We start from the raw sequence: 19,120 nt of genomic DNA, 5'->3' as shown, positions 1-19,120 counted from the left end.
TTCCTTGGGTTGCTGCTCCAAGAAGTCTGCAACTGACTCTTTCACGTCATCGTCCGACAAGAATTTGGTTGCCTTGTGCTGTTTCTTTGAGTTGCCCCAAATTATGGAAGTCCCAAGGCGACAGATCTGAGCTGTATGGCGGATATTGCAGCGTTTCTCACTTTAACTTCGCCAGTTTTATATTAACCACATCAGCGACGTGAGGATGGGCATTGTCGTGGAACAAGATGACCCCATTCGTCAATTTTCCACGTCGTTTGTTCTTGATTGCAACACCTAGCCTATCCCGCGTTTCACAATGTCGGAAAGAATTGGTAGTCTCTCAAGATTTAGCAAATTCTATCAGTAATGGCCCCTGATGATCGAAAAAAAAGTCAACAGCACCTTTTCGGCGGAAATGACGGCCTTTGCTTTCTTGGGGGTGGTGAATGCGAATGTTTCCACTGTAAGCTTTGCCGTCGTGTTTGAGGCTCGTAGCAGTGGCACCATGGTTCGTCCCCGATCACAATTGCAGAAAAGTCGTCACCCTCATCCTGATACCGGATCAGATGTGTCAAAGCAGCGCCGAACTTCTCCATCTTCTGGCGATGGTTCACCATCTTGGGCATCCATTGCGCGCACAAGAGTCGATAACCGAGATGTTAATGAATTATGGCGTGAGCGGAACTCTGACTAATGTTCACACGCTCGGCCGGTTCATCGATGCTTATCCCCCGTTCTTGTCTCATCAGCTCATCAACCTTTGCAACTTTGTTAGGGGTGATTGCATGGTGGCTTTGGCCCAGTCTTGGATCGTCTTTGCAACTTTCACGTCCTACTTTCAATAGTTTGCTGCAACGCTTCACAGTGGCCAATGAAATACAATGTCCAAAGTACACGGCAGCCATACGGCGAGTAATTTTTTGGAGGGAAACACCTTCAGCTATCAGAAAACTCACGACACCACACTGTTCAACTTCTGCAGCGTCAATTATGTCACGCAACTATGTTCAACCGAGTGTGTGAGAGCGTTAAAGAACATTTATCCTCATACCTACTTGTCACTTTTGTAAATGAGAGATGCCTGTGTCTTACGCGCGTGCCTCGCAGATAATGAACCAAACCATTATTGCGTGGTTCAAATCAAGAAAAAGAAATGGGCATGGGCAGGACACGTACTGAGGAGGGAAGATAACCGATGGTCATTAAGAGTTACGCAATGGATTCCAAGGGAAGGGAAGCGTAGCAGAGGGCGGCAGAAAGTTAGATGGGCGGATGAGATTAAGAAGTTTGCAGGGATAACATGGCCACAATTAGTATATGACCGGGGTAGTTGGAGAAGTATGGGACAGGCCTTTGCCCTGCAGTGGGCGTAACCAGGCTGATTATTATTATTATTATTATTATTATTATTATTATTATTATTATTATTATTATTATTATTATTATTACTATTATTATTATTGCGTGGGGTGGGTAGACGCACTTTCATTTGACTCGCCCTTGTACATTAGAAATGCGAAGATACGATGGAATATAGAAATGCGAAGATACAGATTGTTAACGGGCAAAAATATACCACTGGAAACAAAGTTCGCTGCACGTATACACAAAACCTCGCAACAAGATATTTAAATATACGTGTAAGTCTCCAATAAATCTACGTATCTAAGAAAAAGTCCCTGTATATAATGCATCAAATAGGGCAAATAAGCATGTCGTGCAATCACAGATTCACGGAATCCTAGATCCCGCCCCCATTGCATCACTCCCCCCGATGTACCGCGCGCGACGGTAGGTGGCACGCTTCCTCTCCGCTTTTCTCCTTTGCACACACAAGACTGAGCCAACATCGTCGGCCCACCCATGCCACCCCCCTCCCCCCCTACACTTTCACTCGCGCATACAGGACGCGGCGCGCGGTGCCGCCTTTGGACTTTACATGGAACGTGAGGGCGACGGCGACGACAGAAATGCGCCCGTAGCGTCCGTGTAATTGAATAGTATAGTAAGAGTATCCGGCAAATGAAGCGTCCCGTGGCACATCGCTTTCCTTCCCGCAAAAGAAGTAACGAAATCGAACTTTCACCATGCGATAATTCGCTGCGCCACAACAATGTCCGTTTTTCTTCCTTCTTTGGGGGGGCGGGGGGGGGCACCGAAATGAAGAAACGCGAAGTATCTCCACAATTGAATGCCTCTTTTGGGCCCCTAATGTGGCTACCGAAGGAATATCGAAGAAAACGTGAGACGTTTGGTCCACCGAGAACCATGGGTGTACTGCTGGGTGTCCTACACCGGCTAGACAAGACTTCCCGGAGATGTTGCTCTCAAGCAAACGCGGTGCAATCCGTCGAGTCCCCCCAGAGATGGCGGCGAGTGACCATTGTTCCCTTTTCTCGTCTGCTAGCCAGAAAACGTACAAAACTCCGCTAGGTGAAAATCCACTCGGCCAGAGAAAACCGAGCGCGCACCGAACTACGCCGCACGATGGTCGGGGCAACATGAGAAAAACGCATGCGCTCTGGCTGGCCCTGGCAGCCTGCGGTTAAGGTAGCGAGAACGCAAAAATTGAAAAGGCTCAATGTGTCCTCGTAAATAAAAGTCAAAGTAGAAAAAATAAATAAGAACACAGCTACCTTTGCTGGCTTTAGTGTCTTGACATGGCTGCTTTGGAGTAGGTGAAAAAAAATCTTGATATTTTTTGTGGGAGACGGGGCCACAAATGAACCACTTCAACGCTTCGTCTCATCGGACTTCGCTGCGCGCTTTGTCAACTTGTCTGATAGTGTGTTGATTTGGCTTGCCTTGTTGTATGTTCCGATGTACGACATTTAAAAGATCTATACATCTTAGGCGTCAAATGTTTATAACAGCATTAAACCAACAAAGTTCCGCAAATGAAAATAGAAAGCACAACTTTGGAAATGCCAGTGCACGTTTCACATCAAAAATTTATCAGAACTTTATACCCATAAATATTCGGAGTTTGACATCCATGCGCTCCGTAGATTCCGCGGCCTCCGCGAGATGCCGCGGCAAGCCCGTTCGCCATCAAAACGCCCTTGAAACTTTGTGTTCGGATGGGGCTGCTTGCGTTATGTAACTCCTGGTACATGGGCGTTGTCGCAAAATCACGCCCGAGTTCCCAATGCTCGCGGTGAAATGTTTTTTCGAGCGTAAAAAAGAGATTCTAGACAACATCCAGAATTATTTCCGGCGCCAGGGGTTGCTTTGGTCGGCGGTGCTTGGACAGCACGAAAAAAATTTCGGGGGGGGGGCGCTGAAGCCCCACAGGCCCCTGATGGCTACGTCCCTGGATCAGACGGCACTTTCTTCATAAGGGTGTCAATTAAGAACATCTATATATATCGAGTGAGAGATTTATTGCAGCGACTTCCTAAGAGAAATGCGCTTTTGGATTCTTGAAGCACCGTTTGTAGGCTCTTGCCCCAATCGGCAGAAATGGTCAGGAAGTACTGGTTGCGTTTGCTTCAAGGACATCCAGAAATGAGAAAATGAACTTCCCTGAACAAGACAACAAAGAATCGGAAGGTGTATCCATCGTTGGTGAGCTTGCACTCATTCTTCAGAGGAGCATTCCCTTCGCAGAATAATGTGCAGCTGGTAAAAAATTCAGCAGCAATTCTCTCAGCGCGAATGCATTGCTGGTGCGTAATTTCGAGCGCCTACGATAGGAACGGTTGGACGTGGAAACGAGTCATGACAAGACGAGCCATTTCTGCTAGCTGCAGCTGGCTTCAGTTTCGGATGGCCGAGCGGAGCTGGTTACATTTTCATGATTAAATGTGCCCGAGAACCTCTGTTAAGCACCGAAGATATAGTGAAGCTATGCGTCGAAGATTCCAAACTCTCTGAATTTTACGAGTGTCTGGAAACAACATGCAATGCCTTATCAATAACACTAGCTTTCAGTCCTAGCAAAGCCGTGCCCAAAAATTTGAACACCCTCGAGTCACGTACTGTGACATGCCAAGTGAACAGCGGCTTGCCAGTACGCGTGATTCCACAATGGCCAAGTCCACGCGAACCATCCAAATTGCTCAACATTGGTATTGCCGGGGAGTTGAACAGTTAATTTGCCATCATAATCAGTGTTTGCTGAATGTGGTTAGAGGCTCACAAAATGCATGCATAGCCCATTTGTCGCTACTTTAGCAGATTGCAAGGGCTGCTTTCTGGCAATGATGCGGCGTACGTTTTGTCCAAAATACAGCAGCTTTCCCCAATTGCCAAAGTGAAGAAAATAACACCAGCTTCATACCAACTAGCTACGAAAAGGCAAGTGCTACGGACGGTGGCACAAACAAAGACAACACTTGAAAATTCTACTCATCGTAACCTCACCACTACAATGAAAATCCTAGCGAAGGTAATCAACGGAAGGCACCGTTAACCCATCCGGATCCGGCTAAGCAATCGACAAGACATATAAATCGTGAGCGAGAAAGAGAGCAAGACATATAAGGCGCTAAGTTACGAGGTCGTAATGAAGAGTTTCGTGTACCTACAGAGTGTCAGTCCAGAGCAATACTTGGATTGCGGCAAAGTGTCTTTTCAAACAACAGCCGACGTTGGCACGAGGGTCACGTAAAGAGAAGACATCCCGCCTTTGGGAACACAACCCAAAGAGCAGCATTTCACTGTTCATTTACCGAAACGAAGGACCTTGAGAACACTAGTCTCGCTGCCGTGCCACTTACCCAAATAGCGGACGTAGATATTTTGACTGCAGATTCGCATACACCTATATGCACTCTTGCCTAACTTGACGCTGACTGCCAATGTGCGCAAAAAGCAGGAACCGTACAGAGAACGCCATAAACAGAAAAGCTGCGGGGCATACCACACACTGTGGTGCGTACTTGGTGTGCGCGTGTATCGAAGTTGCCAGCGGCACTAGCTTCGCAATGCTTAATCCACTGCAGTTCATTTGAAAATCACTGGTGAGCGGAAGTATTGTACTTCCATGCCTGTGTTAGCAAGCGATTAAAAGCCAGAAGCTCTTCGCTCGCTCCTCAGCTGACCCTGCCTTGGAGCCGATGGGCATAAATTCTCATCCAGAAGCCCAGTGAAGTGAAAACAACAGATATTTTACTATGCCGGAAACGTAATATGTCAGGCACGTAATTGTCAGGTGGCATGGCGAGGACATGCTGCATTTTAATGTAAATTTATCCACGTTCGCTGCTCTAGCACATATAATTTTTTTTTTCGGTGCAGCGGTAAGATTTTCACATTTAGCGGCCTCTTGCTGTGCCTCGTTTCCAGCGGTGGTGGGTGAACGCAGTTGCGAATTGTGAGCACGCTAATATTTCTGTGAAGTCACTTTTTGTCGACATATCTCCGAATTTCCTACCATCGTGTTGTAACCTTTCAGCGACCCTTCTCTGCAGACACATGTGCGCCACGCGACTCTTCGCCGGTCCCTGTAATGTACAGGTCAGCCGTCACCCTTGTTTATGTTTTTCGCTGTTTCCGTGACCGTGACAAGAGCACGAGTCTGACGCACTTGACTTTCAGTGTCACTTTGTTTACTTGAGAAGCGGAGCGACGCATATCTCTTGGGAATCCAGCCTCTTATTTTCTTTTGACCTGAGCTGCCGGTGATTAAAGGACAATAGTAGGGCTTCTGTAAACGACACCAATATTTTTTGTACAACAAACACATCAAGGCCGAAATACTATGACGTCGCGCTCTTTGTGATGATCGCAGATGTCGTGAATGTCGTCAATGCTGCTTCGTGTGCTTCCACCCTCTTTGCCAGCTGGTAGTAAAAAAGAAACATGACTGAAGACGCAGGTATGTGTCAGGAGCAAACGTCTATAGATCGGTTCTTAGAGAGCGGAGCTGGGTATTCAGCATGCAGGTGCTGGTCACGCCGTTAGACCGTAGCGTTCGTGGCGCATACAACAAAAAAGATATTTATCCAGCGAATTGCTTACAAAATGTCCAAATTTCCTGTCCCAGTTAGACCGATGGTTCACTTTTGCAACGCTGTGCGTCTGCTTCTCATCGGGGCTTGCTTAGGTGCTATATCTGGAGCCCGTGCTTCCAATGTATCATGCAAGAATTCACACGGCAAGGCTGTAGACTGGTAAGCAATTGTTTCTTTCATACTAATGCGATGCCTATTCTAACTTAGCTTTTATGGATTGCTGAAAAGTATTAGTACCGTTTTTTTTTTAAAGAACGTATTCGTGCAACTACAATTAAAGCAATGCGCCTTGTGACATCTTTTATCCACGGGCAAACATTCGATTATATTCTGGAGGAAAATACCTTCGCTATTACGACTTGGAGAAAACTGCGGAACGTGAACATAAAAAAGACACTAACATTTTACTTCTGTAATGTATATCGGCTGTCCAAATACTTCGACATGAGAAAAGCCTAGCTCTGGTAAATTATGAGACCGCAGTACCGGGAACAACTCTCTCCCTAATGTGAAATAGATGTTTAACCAGAGTCTCAGCTTGCGGTAAGCGTCATCCACAATGTGTGCATGTGGATTTTGAGAATTCTCTACATACTTCAGCGACAAACATATGAGCTCTGTTTGTAGTGCAACGTCATTAATCTAGCTGTATCCAGATACCAAGCAAAATAGCTGCAAGAAGATCGATGTTTCTACAAACGTCACAAGTTTATTGTTCACTTGTGATGGCGGGGCGCGTAATTCAACCCGAGTGTGTGTAACACGGCAAAACGGCAGGTACAATGACGTTACTTGTTAACCAATGTCTCTTCTTATTTTGATTCATTTACGGACTTTAACACCCTAAAGCAATGTAGGGACACTGAAATAAGCCGTAAGGGATGGCTCAACATTCTAATTGTGACCGCTTCACGTTTTGCTACGTTGCATTGAGTGCGCGGTAGTGAGACGTTTTATTTTATTTTATTTTCATGTTTCTTGCATTTCGTTCCAATGGAGATGCCGCCTTCGTAGCGTGGTAACGGGATGAACGTGGTAGCGGGATTAACCCACTGCCATGCTTGACCAGTTCTTTCATTCTAAGAACGAAATAGCCACTACGCAACCGTAGGCCTTTCTGCTAGTAACATGATCAACGAAAAGACAGAACGATGGGTGATTTGGAGTGAATTATTACTTAGTTTCGGTATCATACGTTTCCGATATCGAACGTGCTGATGCTGTGAGATTGTCGCTTGGATTTTAAACGATTGAGTTTCCAGTTGCTATTGTTATCAACAAAATATAATTTTTTTTAGAATAGCGCATGTCTTATGAGTTCAAGTGTTTTACCCTCATGTTTTCGCGCTACCGAAACAAACACGGTCAGTTAACGCTGGTCAGATTTTATCAGGCAATTTGTTTTCCTTAGACCCAATTGCTTACGGGCGCATGTTCGACCAGATTACTTTTTAGCCATCGTATCATGACTACTAAAACAATAGACCTTCTGCTGTACTTCTCGCAATAATTCTGTGACAAACGGCGCACTATCGACAGCGATCAAGCTTGATTGAAACCAGATTCATCGATCGCCATTGGTTCTTTCTGCGAGCAGCAGGAGGTAGCCAATAGTGAGGGAGAAATTCAATCCGGATTTTGAAAGTGTCTCGTGTGATTGTAGACACAACGGAATAATCGCGGTTAGGTTATTGTCATCAGTCAGTCGGCAGCCGCAATGTAAGCGGTGCCAACTCTTACTACCTGCCCTAGTAGTACCGCCACTACAGTCCTATATTCTAGCGCTAATAAAACGCTATTAGCTACGCGAAGCGTCTGTGACGTCATCTCGTATGGGTCATCAGCTGGGCGACTCCGTTAAGGCGCCTCGCGCGTGACCGCTATGTGATGGTAGCTTGACCCGGACATCCGATTTTCGCTCTCAAGTTTCCGAGACCACATGAGTTGGCAAGTCTCTTCCATAAAGGAAGAAATATTCTAGTAAAATTTAGTTTTGTATACGTTGAATTGGTGAAGCGTTATATTGCCATAAAATTCTGATTCTTCGTTGCAGAGGCAACCCAGTACCCGCCGTGGTAGCTTAGTGGCTATGGTGTTAGGCTGCTAAAGCACGAGGTCGAGGGAACGAATCGCAGCGACGGCGGCCGCATTTCGATGGGGGCGAAATGCGAAAACACCCGTGTAGATAGATTTAGGTGCACGTTAAAGAACCCCAGGTGGTCGAAATTTCCGGAGTCCCCCACTACGGCGTGCCTCAGAATCAGGAAGTGGTTTTGGCAAGTAAAACCCCATAATTTAATTTTTCTTAGAGGCAACCCAGCCCTTTTTTGCCATAAGGTTCATTGCGACCAAATGCGCATGTACAGGGAGCATTGTTTTGTTTCGACATATTGCGAAAGCACGATTTCCCTATAAACTGGCCTCAACTTATTATCTACAACAACGTCACGCAACTGGCGATATACGAGGGAAGTCAGCTGGCTGCATATTTGGTAACAAACGAAGCTGTCGATACAACCTGGCTATTAAGTACTTTTGGCAGTAATGCAATTTAATACACCATTTGAACAAATTCGGCGAGAAATATATATATATATATATTAGTGGGTAGAAGAGGCGAAGACTTGTGCTGCAGCGCTGGTATATCCATGGTAATTAAACTTGCTTAATACCACCCCGCCTCCAGCGTCACGCTACAGGCGATGGAGGACTGAGAACAGCTCTGGTGCGTTATACGGCTCAGATTATTCTTAAAGGCAATAAATTGTGTTAGGAACTCAGTTCTTGACACGGAGTAGTTTCGTTCCTCGAGTTAGGGCTAAATCTCGCACTTCACGGACGACATTTGTGAAACAGTGCGATGAACACTATCATGCTAGGAAAACAGGTAGGCAGCTGGGTCAAATACAGGGTAAATACGTCATGCATTGTCTTGAATATACTTTTCTGTCAACATATCATGTTTATTTTAAAACTAAGACTCGCAAAACTATTACCCGCCAAGCTGCGCCTTGAAACGTGGGCTTTACGTGAATATTTTCAAGAAAGTAATAATTTATATTCTACCACTTGCAATTTCTTTTTATGCTGCTCTGTGGAAATGTGACAAAATTTTTTACCGAAAAAACATCTCATTAGGCTAACCAAAATAACTTCAATTTGGATAAAGTGACATCAGGGGCCAGGAGCTGGCTAGAGCGAACTCGATATTGGAAAACATGATAAGGCATCTTGCAATTACCTTGACAGAAGGGGTTCGTGAGTGAAGTGACATTTTCCGCGTCAACCTCAAATTGCACAGTGTCAAATGAGTAAGGGCTTAGAGAAAGATATATAATGCGTTTCACTGCACTGCCACCAAATAAACACGCCATTTTGTCATTGAGATTAGAAACCAAGGTTGTCCGTCGGTTCGGACGATACGTGGACTCTAGTTTGATTGCTTTGTAAACGTCACGTGATAGGGGATGGGCTACCTGCCTAGGACGTCTATGGTACTATAAGCGAAAAAAAGAACCCGTTTGTTCGCCTACCATCACTGACTTTTCTCAAATTAAAGGGCCTTGGTGGTATTTCAGAGAATTAGTGAACGCCCACACAGGAGGTCCTTCTTTTGTTCAAATTCAGGAACACATCCGAGGCTAAAAAACTGCTATGAAAAGTTTCAAGCCAGTCTTTTTGACGGTTGCCTAATTTTCGAAAGCATATGAAGCTCGTTCGCCCCGATTGTGTGCGATTGTTTATTGATGGTGTCTGAATCGCCAATTGCAATTTAGTCACAGAAGACTGTACGCAACATTGAAGCAGATCGTGGTAGAAATATTAACAAATGAAACATAAAGCTGCAACTATTATCACTCTTATCGTATTCATGATACAATGTGCAAGCGTGACCGAATCTTGTGTGTGCATCTGTTTCTCTGTTCTTGTCCGGTCGCGATTGCACTATTATGAATCTAGACCTACTAGCCCTCCAACGTGTTTTACCCATGTTGTTGTATGTGACTGTGCAGCGTGCGGTGCAGAATCGTCTCTTTCAGCTGTTAATTTGTTCCTCGGAAATAGTTGTTGAGGCAAAAAGATAGAAGCAAAGTTCATATTTTTGAACATTTTGGCAGAAACTTAGCTGCCTAAGCAATGCATACTATAATCAGCGCTGTGAAAAGGAACGCAGGAGCAGGTATGCAATAGCCTGAAACCCAATGTCGAGCAACTCGCGGGAGCCACTGTCAAAAACAAAGCGGTTTTTGCATATATGATTCCTGATATATGATAGGTGCTCTCAGGTTAATCGGTAGCACACCCTGTCCATCTGCATCACTACAATGCAAGTATCATTCCTTCGGCAGCTAGGTGTGATAACAACTTTAAGCATCAGAGAAACGGGTGACGTGATCGAGCGTAGCGATAACTATGACTGCTCTGAGAATGCCCACCGCGAATGGCAACGGTAATATGGGCCTACAGGGAAATGAAAGCGGGTTGATCGGGTCCGTCAGATGCCGACTTCATTCTGCTGACACTACACGCACTGTAGAGAGCGCCTACGTCGGGATCACCTGCATATATACATATATATCCATATATATCCACTGCAGCAAACCTGATGAGGTTAGTTGGATCTGAAAAAAATTGCTCCGGTCACTGTAGGTCGCAAAGATTTTATTTTTGACGTAAATTGTTTTCACAGTAATTGCCGAAATCAGAAAAATTGAAAAAGGAAATGCTGACAAGTTTTCATGTTCCCGAAAAAGAGGCATGAACAGACAGACAGGAGAAGGAACGAAGAGGACAAGTATATATCTTGTGTTTTGTGTTCGATGAACTCCCACCAACTTCTTGCACGCTCAGTTGTTCTAAACCGAATTTTATACAGTGTAACTCAGTAACAATAAGGACGAGGAAATATCCACGCTGGTTAAAATTAGGACATCTAAAAAGGACAATACTGATGCTTGATACATCATCATCATCATCATTAGCCTATTTTATGTCCAATGCAGGACGAAGGCCTCTCCCTACGATCTCCAATTACCCCTGTCCTGCGCCAACCGATTCCAACGAGCACCAACAAATTTCCTAATTTGGTCGCACCACCTGGTCTTTTGCCGTCCTCTACTGCGCTTCCCTTCTCTTGGTACGCATTCTGTCACCCTCATGGTCGAACGGTTATCTAATCTGAGCATTACATGACCTGCCCAGCGCCATTTTTTTCTCTTAATGTCGATTAAAATATCGTCTATACCCGTTTGCTCTCTGATTAAAACAGCTCTCTTTGTGCCTCTTAAAGTTATGCCTAGCATTCTTCCTTCCATCGCTCTCTGAGCGGCCCTTAAAGGGACACTAAAGGTTACTATTAAGTCAACGTGGACTGTTGAAATACCATCACAGAAACCTCGAAACGCTTGTTTCGTGCCAAGGAGAGACTTATTTTAAGAGAAAATGCGTTCTGAAGCGTCCGCGTACCTCTAGCGTAGTTCAAATCGCCCGCCCTCCGATCGAGGAGTACTGACATCATGGTCTCATAGTGACGTTGCGCAATCGGTGAGTAGAACGGCGTCCGCAGACGGCGCTACGGCTTTTCTGCGCAAAACGCGAACGCGCGGCCAGAAACAGAGCCAAGACAGAGCCGAGAGCAGAGCGAAAGCGGGAGTATGGTGGCTAGCGGAAGGAGAAACGAATTACGTCCCACATTACGTCCCACGGCACACAGAGAGTCTGTTTTCGTCAAACTATAGGCTGCGGCGAGCTCGCAGCGTGGTCGGCGTGGTCTATGAGAAGCGACGAGCCGTTTCGCACTAGCAACAGGGCATAAAAATGTGCGAAACGACGCAAAACTCGGCCTAGAAACGTGCTTCGCCACAGCCAGGGCTCAATACGGCCCAAGCTGGCACGACCCAGATGTCGTTTCCCGCACCGCCACCAGGCGCCGCTACTATACCTCAAACTCCAGCGCAAGACGCCCATAAGCTGGTACTTCATTCTATGACGCTAACTTCGACGCTCGTCGCAATGGACCCTGACACCGACAGATTGGCTCGCGATGGTGGGCACAACTTCAGCGATTTGAGGACCGACGAGCGCGACCTGCTGCCGAGGGCTCGCACTGCCGGCGTCGTTGCGTACTACGACGGCGGCCTCGACACCGGCTCTCCCGAGCGGGAAAGCAACGAGGGCTTCCCACGACATCACATGGACGTGGCATTCTCGCTGCTTGTTCCAAATGAAAGTTTCGCGAGCCAGCAGAACCCTCGCAGCACCACGCGATAACGAAACTACTGAAACTCGAAAGCGTGCGCGGCGCAGAGTCGAGCGCGCAGAGTCGAGCGAAAACGAAACCTTTCGAACACCCATATTACTGAAGGGTAACGTCAAAATGCTATTTTTTCTTAGAATCGAATAGACGTAGACAAGTAGCATTTTTTTCCGTCTTATAATCGAATGAAATGATATTTTTAATACGAGTAGTTGAGTATTAGTAACACAAATTATGAGGAGTCCTTTCGTCATCGGGCTAGTACCGGAATGTCGCTGTGGGGTCTCAAATCGTGTCGTGCATTTACCTCAATTTCTCGGTTACTAAAGTTCTGTTCGCGATTATATTAACGCCTGAGACGTTCTAGAACATTGCTCTACCACTTTAACATGAGTTTCTGGTAACCTTTAGTGTCCCTTTAACTTGTTCTCAAGCTTCGTCTTCAGTCTCCAAGTCTCTGCGCCATATGTCAGCACCGGTAAAATGCACTGATTGTATACTTTCCTTTTCAGTGACAACGGTAAGCTCCCAGCAAGGAGCTCACGATGTCTGCCGTATGCGATCCAACCCATTTTTATTCTTCTGTGAATTTCCTTCTGATGGCCAGGGCTCCCCGTGATTAGTTGACCTAGGTAAACGTATTCCTTCACAGACTGTAAAGACTGACTTGAGATGTTGAACTCATGTTTCCTTGTCCGGTTATTTATCATTATCTTTGTGTTCTGCATATTAATCTTCAGCGCTACTCTTACACTCTCCCTGTTATGGTCCTGAGTCATGCTGTCGCAGATGCTGTTCACAGAACTGCAGTATCTTTGTTTTGCGTGCATAGTTACGCATTTCCAAACGTCCCGTTTATTGGTTTTAAACTTGACAGTTTTCGGTAATTTTCGTAAAAAATACATGGTCTGAAATCAAAATGTAGCCTTTCTTTTCAAGCGTAGCAAAGTTTATTTGAACTTTCTGGGCGGTTGTCTAATGGGACCATGTCTACGTTTCACGTGTTTCGAATAGGGAAATCGGAGGTGACTCCAGGCTACAGCTTATTCTTAATAGACCACCAATTTACACTTTCTTTTCGATGTTGGCACTCGTGTATCAGCCATCGCTGGGTTTCAGCTGACCTGACACGCAACTTTCTTTCATACTCCCCACAGTAGTAATCTATCATGTTTTAAATATAATCCAATCGTCGTAGCCCCATTGTTTAAAGAACTCAGGGTCGCTATAACGTTAAGCTATTTCAAACTTTTCTGTTCCGAATCGGCAATCAGCCCTTCGTGATAAAAAACATTTTTTGGGTCACCCCCACTTCGCCTGTCTGTGACGCGACGTCACGACAACGGCGACTGCTTGCTCTTCTGATATCACGTGTACACACTGATGATGCATGATCAGAGCAAACAAAAGAAAAAATTGTTATTTGTGATTCGACGCCCTTTCGCCATTAGCCCTCTGCTATTGGTCAAAACTTTTAGGGTTGCTCCCACTTTGTCTGTCTATCACGCGACGTCACAAAGCCGCGAAAGCTCACCGCGTCCAAGTGACGTGTACTCGTTAAAAATGCATTAATATGCCGAGCAAAACTGATTTTTTTCTGAATATCCGGATACTGGGCCCTATGACGTGAAAATATTCCAATCTGTTTTTATTCGAATTTCCTGACATCATATTACGTAACCACTGACGCAACCATCGGGCGGCAAGTCACAGCGCTTTTTGAAAAGCCCAACGAAACGCACTCCTTGTTTATTGGAGGTCGTTTTTTTTCTTTCAAAGCCAATAGCATTGCCTGCATTAGGATTTCCTTATCAAATTGGCTGAAAAGAGGCGAGATGGAAGCTCAAGTACGGAGGGGTTTGATGGTCGCACCACCACTGGTGCCGAGGCCAACAGTGAAAATATATAACCGACTGAACGAGCTGGTGCCGGCGTCTGCGATTGATCCGCTTCGACTTACTTAGCTTGCGGTGGATGGTCGAAAACCGCGGTGGCGAGCGGCGGAACGTTAAATATGCCACCAGAACAGACTCTAAGCAAAGAATAGTTGGCAAAGTGATGTCGGATACATGCCGAAAGGGCTCGATAACGATGCAGTACAACGGAAAAAGGTTTATTATACGCATATAAATCCATGCCTCGCGGCCACTCTCAGTAGCTAATGCCAGAGCAATCGGTGGGGAGCCAGCCTCTATTCCTTTCGGAACGGGGCAGCTTCCGGCTATTCATAAAAAAAAAATTCAGATTTTTTCGGCGTACTAATGCGTGTTTAACGCGTACACGTGACTTTGACGCTAGAAGTTTTTGTGGTTTTATGATATCGCGTAACAGAGAGGCGAAGTGGGTGCAGCCCGAAAAAGTTGGACCAACGGCAGAGTACTATGGCGAAAAAGACGTCAAATGAGAAATAATTATTTTTCTTTCATTTGGTCTAAGCAGGTATAAACAGTGTGCACACATCATGTTAGATTGGGAGTTTTCGCGGTTTTCTTGACGTGGCGTGAGAGACAGGCGAAGCGGGGTTGGCCCTAAAATTATTTCACCAATCTGGAGAACTGATAGCAGAATCGGAATGTAAAAGTTAGGAATAACTTTGCGTTATAGGGACCACTGTCTCGTTCCGACAGGAATAGAAGATGGCTGCCTGCCGATCGCTCAAGCACTGGCTACTCGCACCTGCCGGAGATAATGGGTTTATTTGCCTATAATACATCTGGCCGGATAACGTTACCGAGAGCCCTTTCGGCACTATGCTAACGCTTCTTTGCTGAGGATCCGTTTTAGTGGCATTCTTACCCTTCCGTTGCACGCCGCCGCGGTTTTCGACCAGCCACAAAAACCCAAGGGGAAGGGGGGCAATCGCACACGCCGGCACTACCCTCTTCATCCGGCTATCTACTTGAATGCGCAAGCTTGGCCCCATGAAAACCCTCTCCTCTTTAACGTGCTCCTCTCCCTTCGTCAGCCAATTAGGAAAAGCCACTCAATGTAGGCGATGTTATTCGTTTTGAAAGCGAACAAAAGTGACCGCCTATAAACAAGGAGAGCGTTTTATTGGGTTGTTCAGACAACGCTGCGGCTCACCGCCCGCTGCAACGCGTCGGCGGTTACGTAAATTTGACGTCAGGAGATTTAAATAAAAAGACTGGAATAGTTTCACGTTATAGAGCCTCAGGGTTCATACCACGGAAAAACGTTCACGCATAAATCTAACGTCTTTTACCAGTGAAAGAGCTTATGAAACCAGTGTTTGAAGTGGTTGCGTGGAAGAAACACGATAAAATGGGTTGTGCGTCGTATAAGAACCGTTGGAGTGGTCGTCCTTGCCACTTCACGAAGGAACATTTCACAGGACCATTTAAATGTGAAGTTCATCTTGGCCATTGATCGCAGGCAAGACACATAAGCATAGAGTTGTTGTCTAGACTTGAATGGCTGCGCTTTTCCTGCCGTTCGAATACGGTAGCGTTTCACGTGCAAAAATGTGACTCCCTAATCTACTCTGTACATAATATACAGCTATCACGTGTTTTATTTTACACCAGTGCTCGAAGACCTTTGTAGAGCAGATATAATTAGACCACCTTTCGCATCATGCCTTGCATTTATCGTTGGAAATGCTCGTGGAAAGCACATACATAACAAAGATTTATTGCTTCTTTTTCCAGGAATTCCTTCTTTTTCTGGTGTAGATAAAGTGACTTGTTATGAGACCCTTGAATTAGCTTGGCAACCATCAGAATTTGCTTGAATAATTTTGAAGGTGGGTTTACATATGCTGCTTTACAGGTTCGTAATTTACAAGCTGCCAAAAACTAACGATGATAACAAAAATACAAGGTCACTTTTAGGTGGCGAGATGGCATATTACGACAGTAGTTCAAACAATTCGGAGTGGATCTTGTTGGACAAAGATATTTACGCGAAAAAATTGAATCCTGTTAAGGAAACACTGGCGCCGTTGTATGATTCTACGAAAAAAGTAAGTGTTTTATTATTTTTAAAAAATCTGAGCAATTAAACATCACGCATCTACAGCCGGGTACCAGATAATTATGAACTTACAGGAATAAATCGAAGTCGTTTTTCAAGGTCCTTTTTTGTATATATTAAATGATGGTGATGGCGGGGAGACAACTTGGCATATTTCTTTGCGATAAGAGGTTCCAAAATTATCTTGTGAAACCAATCGCTCGTAGAAGCGGCTTGCACATAGGTCTTAGGACAAAAAACAGGTTTTGAAGCCTGAACTGACCATGAATAAAATTAATTCCTCCAATGGTAATCAGATACATCAATCCACTCATATATGACGCTCCTCATAACCTACGTCGCCTATTATATTCCAGCTCGCCCACTTTTTAACAGCGTATGTCCCTTTTATCTTAGACACCTTATCGTAATCATCATATCTTCAAGAATTTTACGTTACTGAGGTCACACTATAAATCTGACGTGATCGGACGGCTACCAAAACAGCACTCATACATTTGTTGGCATCTCTGTTCTAAAAACATAATAGCCCTCTTACCATGGTCGCTTTCGATGCGATAGCTTTAAGGGCCCCGTTGCGCAGAAAATCCGGCTTCAACCGTGCGTTGACTGTGAGCGGAAATTTTCTACCAATAACACCACGGCATGCGCCGCCTTTCCACCAATACCAGAGCGGCGCGCGCTGCTCGGTTCCTTGCAGCACCACCATATGGCGCTCACTTCCCCGCATCTGTAGGCGGTACAGTCCGTGCGGGGTACAGAAAAAGAAAGAAGCAGAAGATCGCCTTCATGCACGGAGTTCGCCGCAAGCATCTCCCGGAAAGATTACGGCTGCCTAAGCTGCAGTTGCCGGGAAGCGTGAGAAGCAGTCAGGGACCCTTCAGTGCTACCGCGTCCTGCTCTTAAAGGCAAAGCTTAAGGGGAAGCTTTAGCTCGGGTGCTCCTATCTAAATACATGTAAAAGAAGAATTCGTTTTTCTCGGCAACCACAGCACCAAATTTGACGAGGTTTGTTGCATTTAAAAGAAAAGCTTAACATCTAGTGACTGCTGTTTCGAATTTTTGAGTTAGATTGTCAAATTTTTATTATAAATTGGCAAAAATCGAAAATTCTCGAAAACGAAACTATCAAGTTTACAACTCCAACTCAACAACGAAAAATTATAATACAATTCCGTGAACTGTATTTAATAGTACATCTAAAGCAGACAAAATTGATATGTTACACATGAATGTAAAAAAAAAAATTAGTAATAGGGAAATACAAGTTTTGCAGAACCCTTGTGTCCAACGTAACAAATTCACGTAACATGTAAAATGACATATCAAATTTATCCGCTTTGAATGGTCTAATGGATGTCGTTACAGAACTGTTCTTGATGCAGAGCTATGGACTTGTAAACTTTATGCTTCTATTTCTTTCGAACAGTCAAATATTTGAAAATCTTTTTAAGAAAAGTCAGGACAAAAATAGAAATTCCGCTTCCAACAGACACTAAAATTTAACCTTCTCTCTGAAATGCAACAAATTTCATAAATATCGGCCCAAGGGTTATCTCAGAAAAACGCTTTTGCGTTGTACTTGTATTTGAGTAGGCCGCGTCGAAGTTGGGCCCGAGCTAAAGTTTCCTCTTAAGAAGAAGCTTTAGGTCATTTAGCTTAGTTTAGCTTAGTTTAGCTTAGCTTCGTTGTTGAGTTACAGAGTTGTAAACTTGATAGTTCCGTTTCTTGAAAATTTTCAATTTTCGCCAATTATAATAAATAATTGACGACCTAACTCAAAAATTCAAAACCAACAGTCACTAGTTCAAATTTTTCTTTGAAATGCAACAAACCTCGTGAAATTTGGTGCAGTGGTTGACGAGAGAAACGAATTCTCATTTTACATGTATTTAGCTAAAGCTTCCTCTTAAGCGTCTTCCGAGTTCTATCATCGTCTGTTGAAATTCGCAGACGTTCAGAGAACGCCACAAAATGTAGCTCAACGCAGTGACGCAGCCACTGATCATCTATTGTCGGCAGGAATTATTGTGATCGTGGCTCACTAAAGGATCGACAGACACCACTGACAATGACTTGCTGACTGGGAAAGACTAGGCACGAAAGGATACGTTTAGCGCTGTGTCCGCCATTTCGCTCCTCCATGCCCGCCCAACCGTTATATCTCAGTTGCTCATGAGTTTGCACTTACATGCATCACAACATAAACTCATATACACATATTTTGTTATTACTGCCTGTATATTTAAAGTAGCATGCAACTTGCGAGATATACAAGAACAGCATGACATTTGTGTATCTTTCTGCTAGGCTGTGAGATGCAGCTACTGATTGATTTGTTCTTTGATGTGGATCAATGGCAGGTGTGCGCACACCCCACAAAGCTATAGTCAGCCATACCTCACGCGTACTCAGACTCGGCCAAAATTCGACTCAGCCTGGCTCACACGAACTTAGCCTGATGGTTTCGTCCAAGTCTTAGTAAGCTGACTCTTGAGTGAGTTCCCCCACATATATATACATGACAGTAATGTTGTGACCTGTGCGATGCATACGCAAACACTGTAGAGGAGTCCGTATTGCATATGATGAAAATAAGTACTGTACACATTCCAGCTAGTTTCATAAAATTTAATTGGCTGTTCCATCAGAACTTCACCTCATGTAGATTCCGGCAAGTGCATTGAATTTGCATTAGAGTGTACTACATATTGGGAGTGTGTACAGCACCGGTTCCGCGCTGAGATTTTCTTTTTTGTTACAAAGTTGGTGGCGCTACCGTCGCCTTCACCTGAATTAGCGGACGCGCGCCCCCGGCGGACGCTTGTCGCATCGGAGACCTTACCGCAGCTGCAAGGAGCTTTGGCAAGCGCTTCACTCTGCTGCATCTAGCTTTTATACTCGGTGGCGGAAACACTGGTTTTATTCCCCA

At 44.9% G+C, this 19,120-nt stretch overlaps 1 protein-coding gene and 1 long non-coding RNA gene across 2 annotated transcripts in view; one reads left to right on the top strand and one right to left on the bottom strand.

The window, feature by feature from the left end:
- The window catches only part of LOC142587519 (uncharacterized), a 231,365-nt gene that overhangs the window by 182,235 nt on the left and 30,010 nt on the right, over window positions 1-19,120 (bottom strand). The window lies entirely within an intron of this gene.
- LOC142587518 (deoxyribonuclease-2-alpha-like) overlaps window positions 16,011-19,120 on the top strand; it is a 35,402-nt gene continuing 32,292 nt past the window's right edge. The window contains exon 1 of the mRNA XM_075698589.1: window positions 16,011-16,177. Within this exon, the coding sequence (XP_075554704.1) occupies window positions 16,055-16,177 (123 nt within the window). The 5' untranslated portion in view covers window positions 16,011-16,054. The remainder of the gene's footprint in view (window positions 16,178-19,120) is intronic.

This window comes from Dermacentor variabilis, chromosome 7 (genome assembly GCF_050947875.1).
Source record: "Dermacentor variabilis isolate Ectoservices chromosome 7, ASM5094787v1, whole genome shotgun sequence".
NCBI classification, from domain to species: domain Eukaryota; kingdom Metazoa; phylum Arthropoda; class Arachnida; order Ixodida; family Ixodidae; genus Dermacentor; species Dermacentor variabilis.
This window is presented reverse-complemented; position numbering and strand designations above follow the sequence as displayed.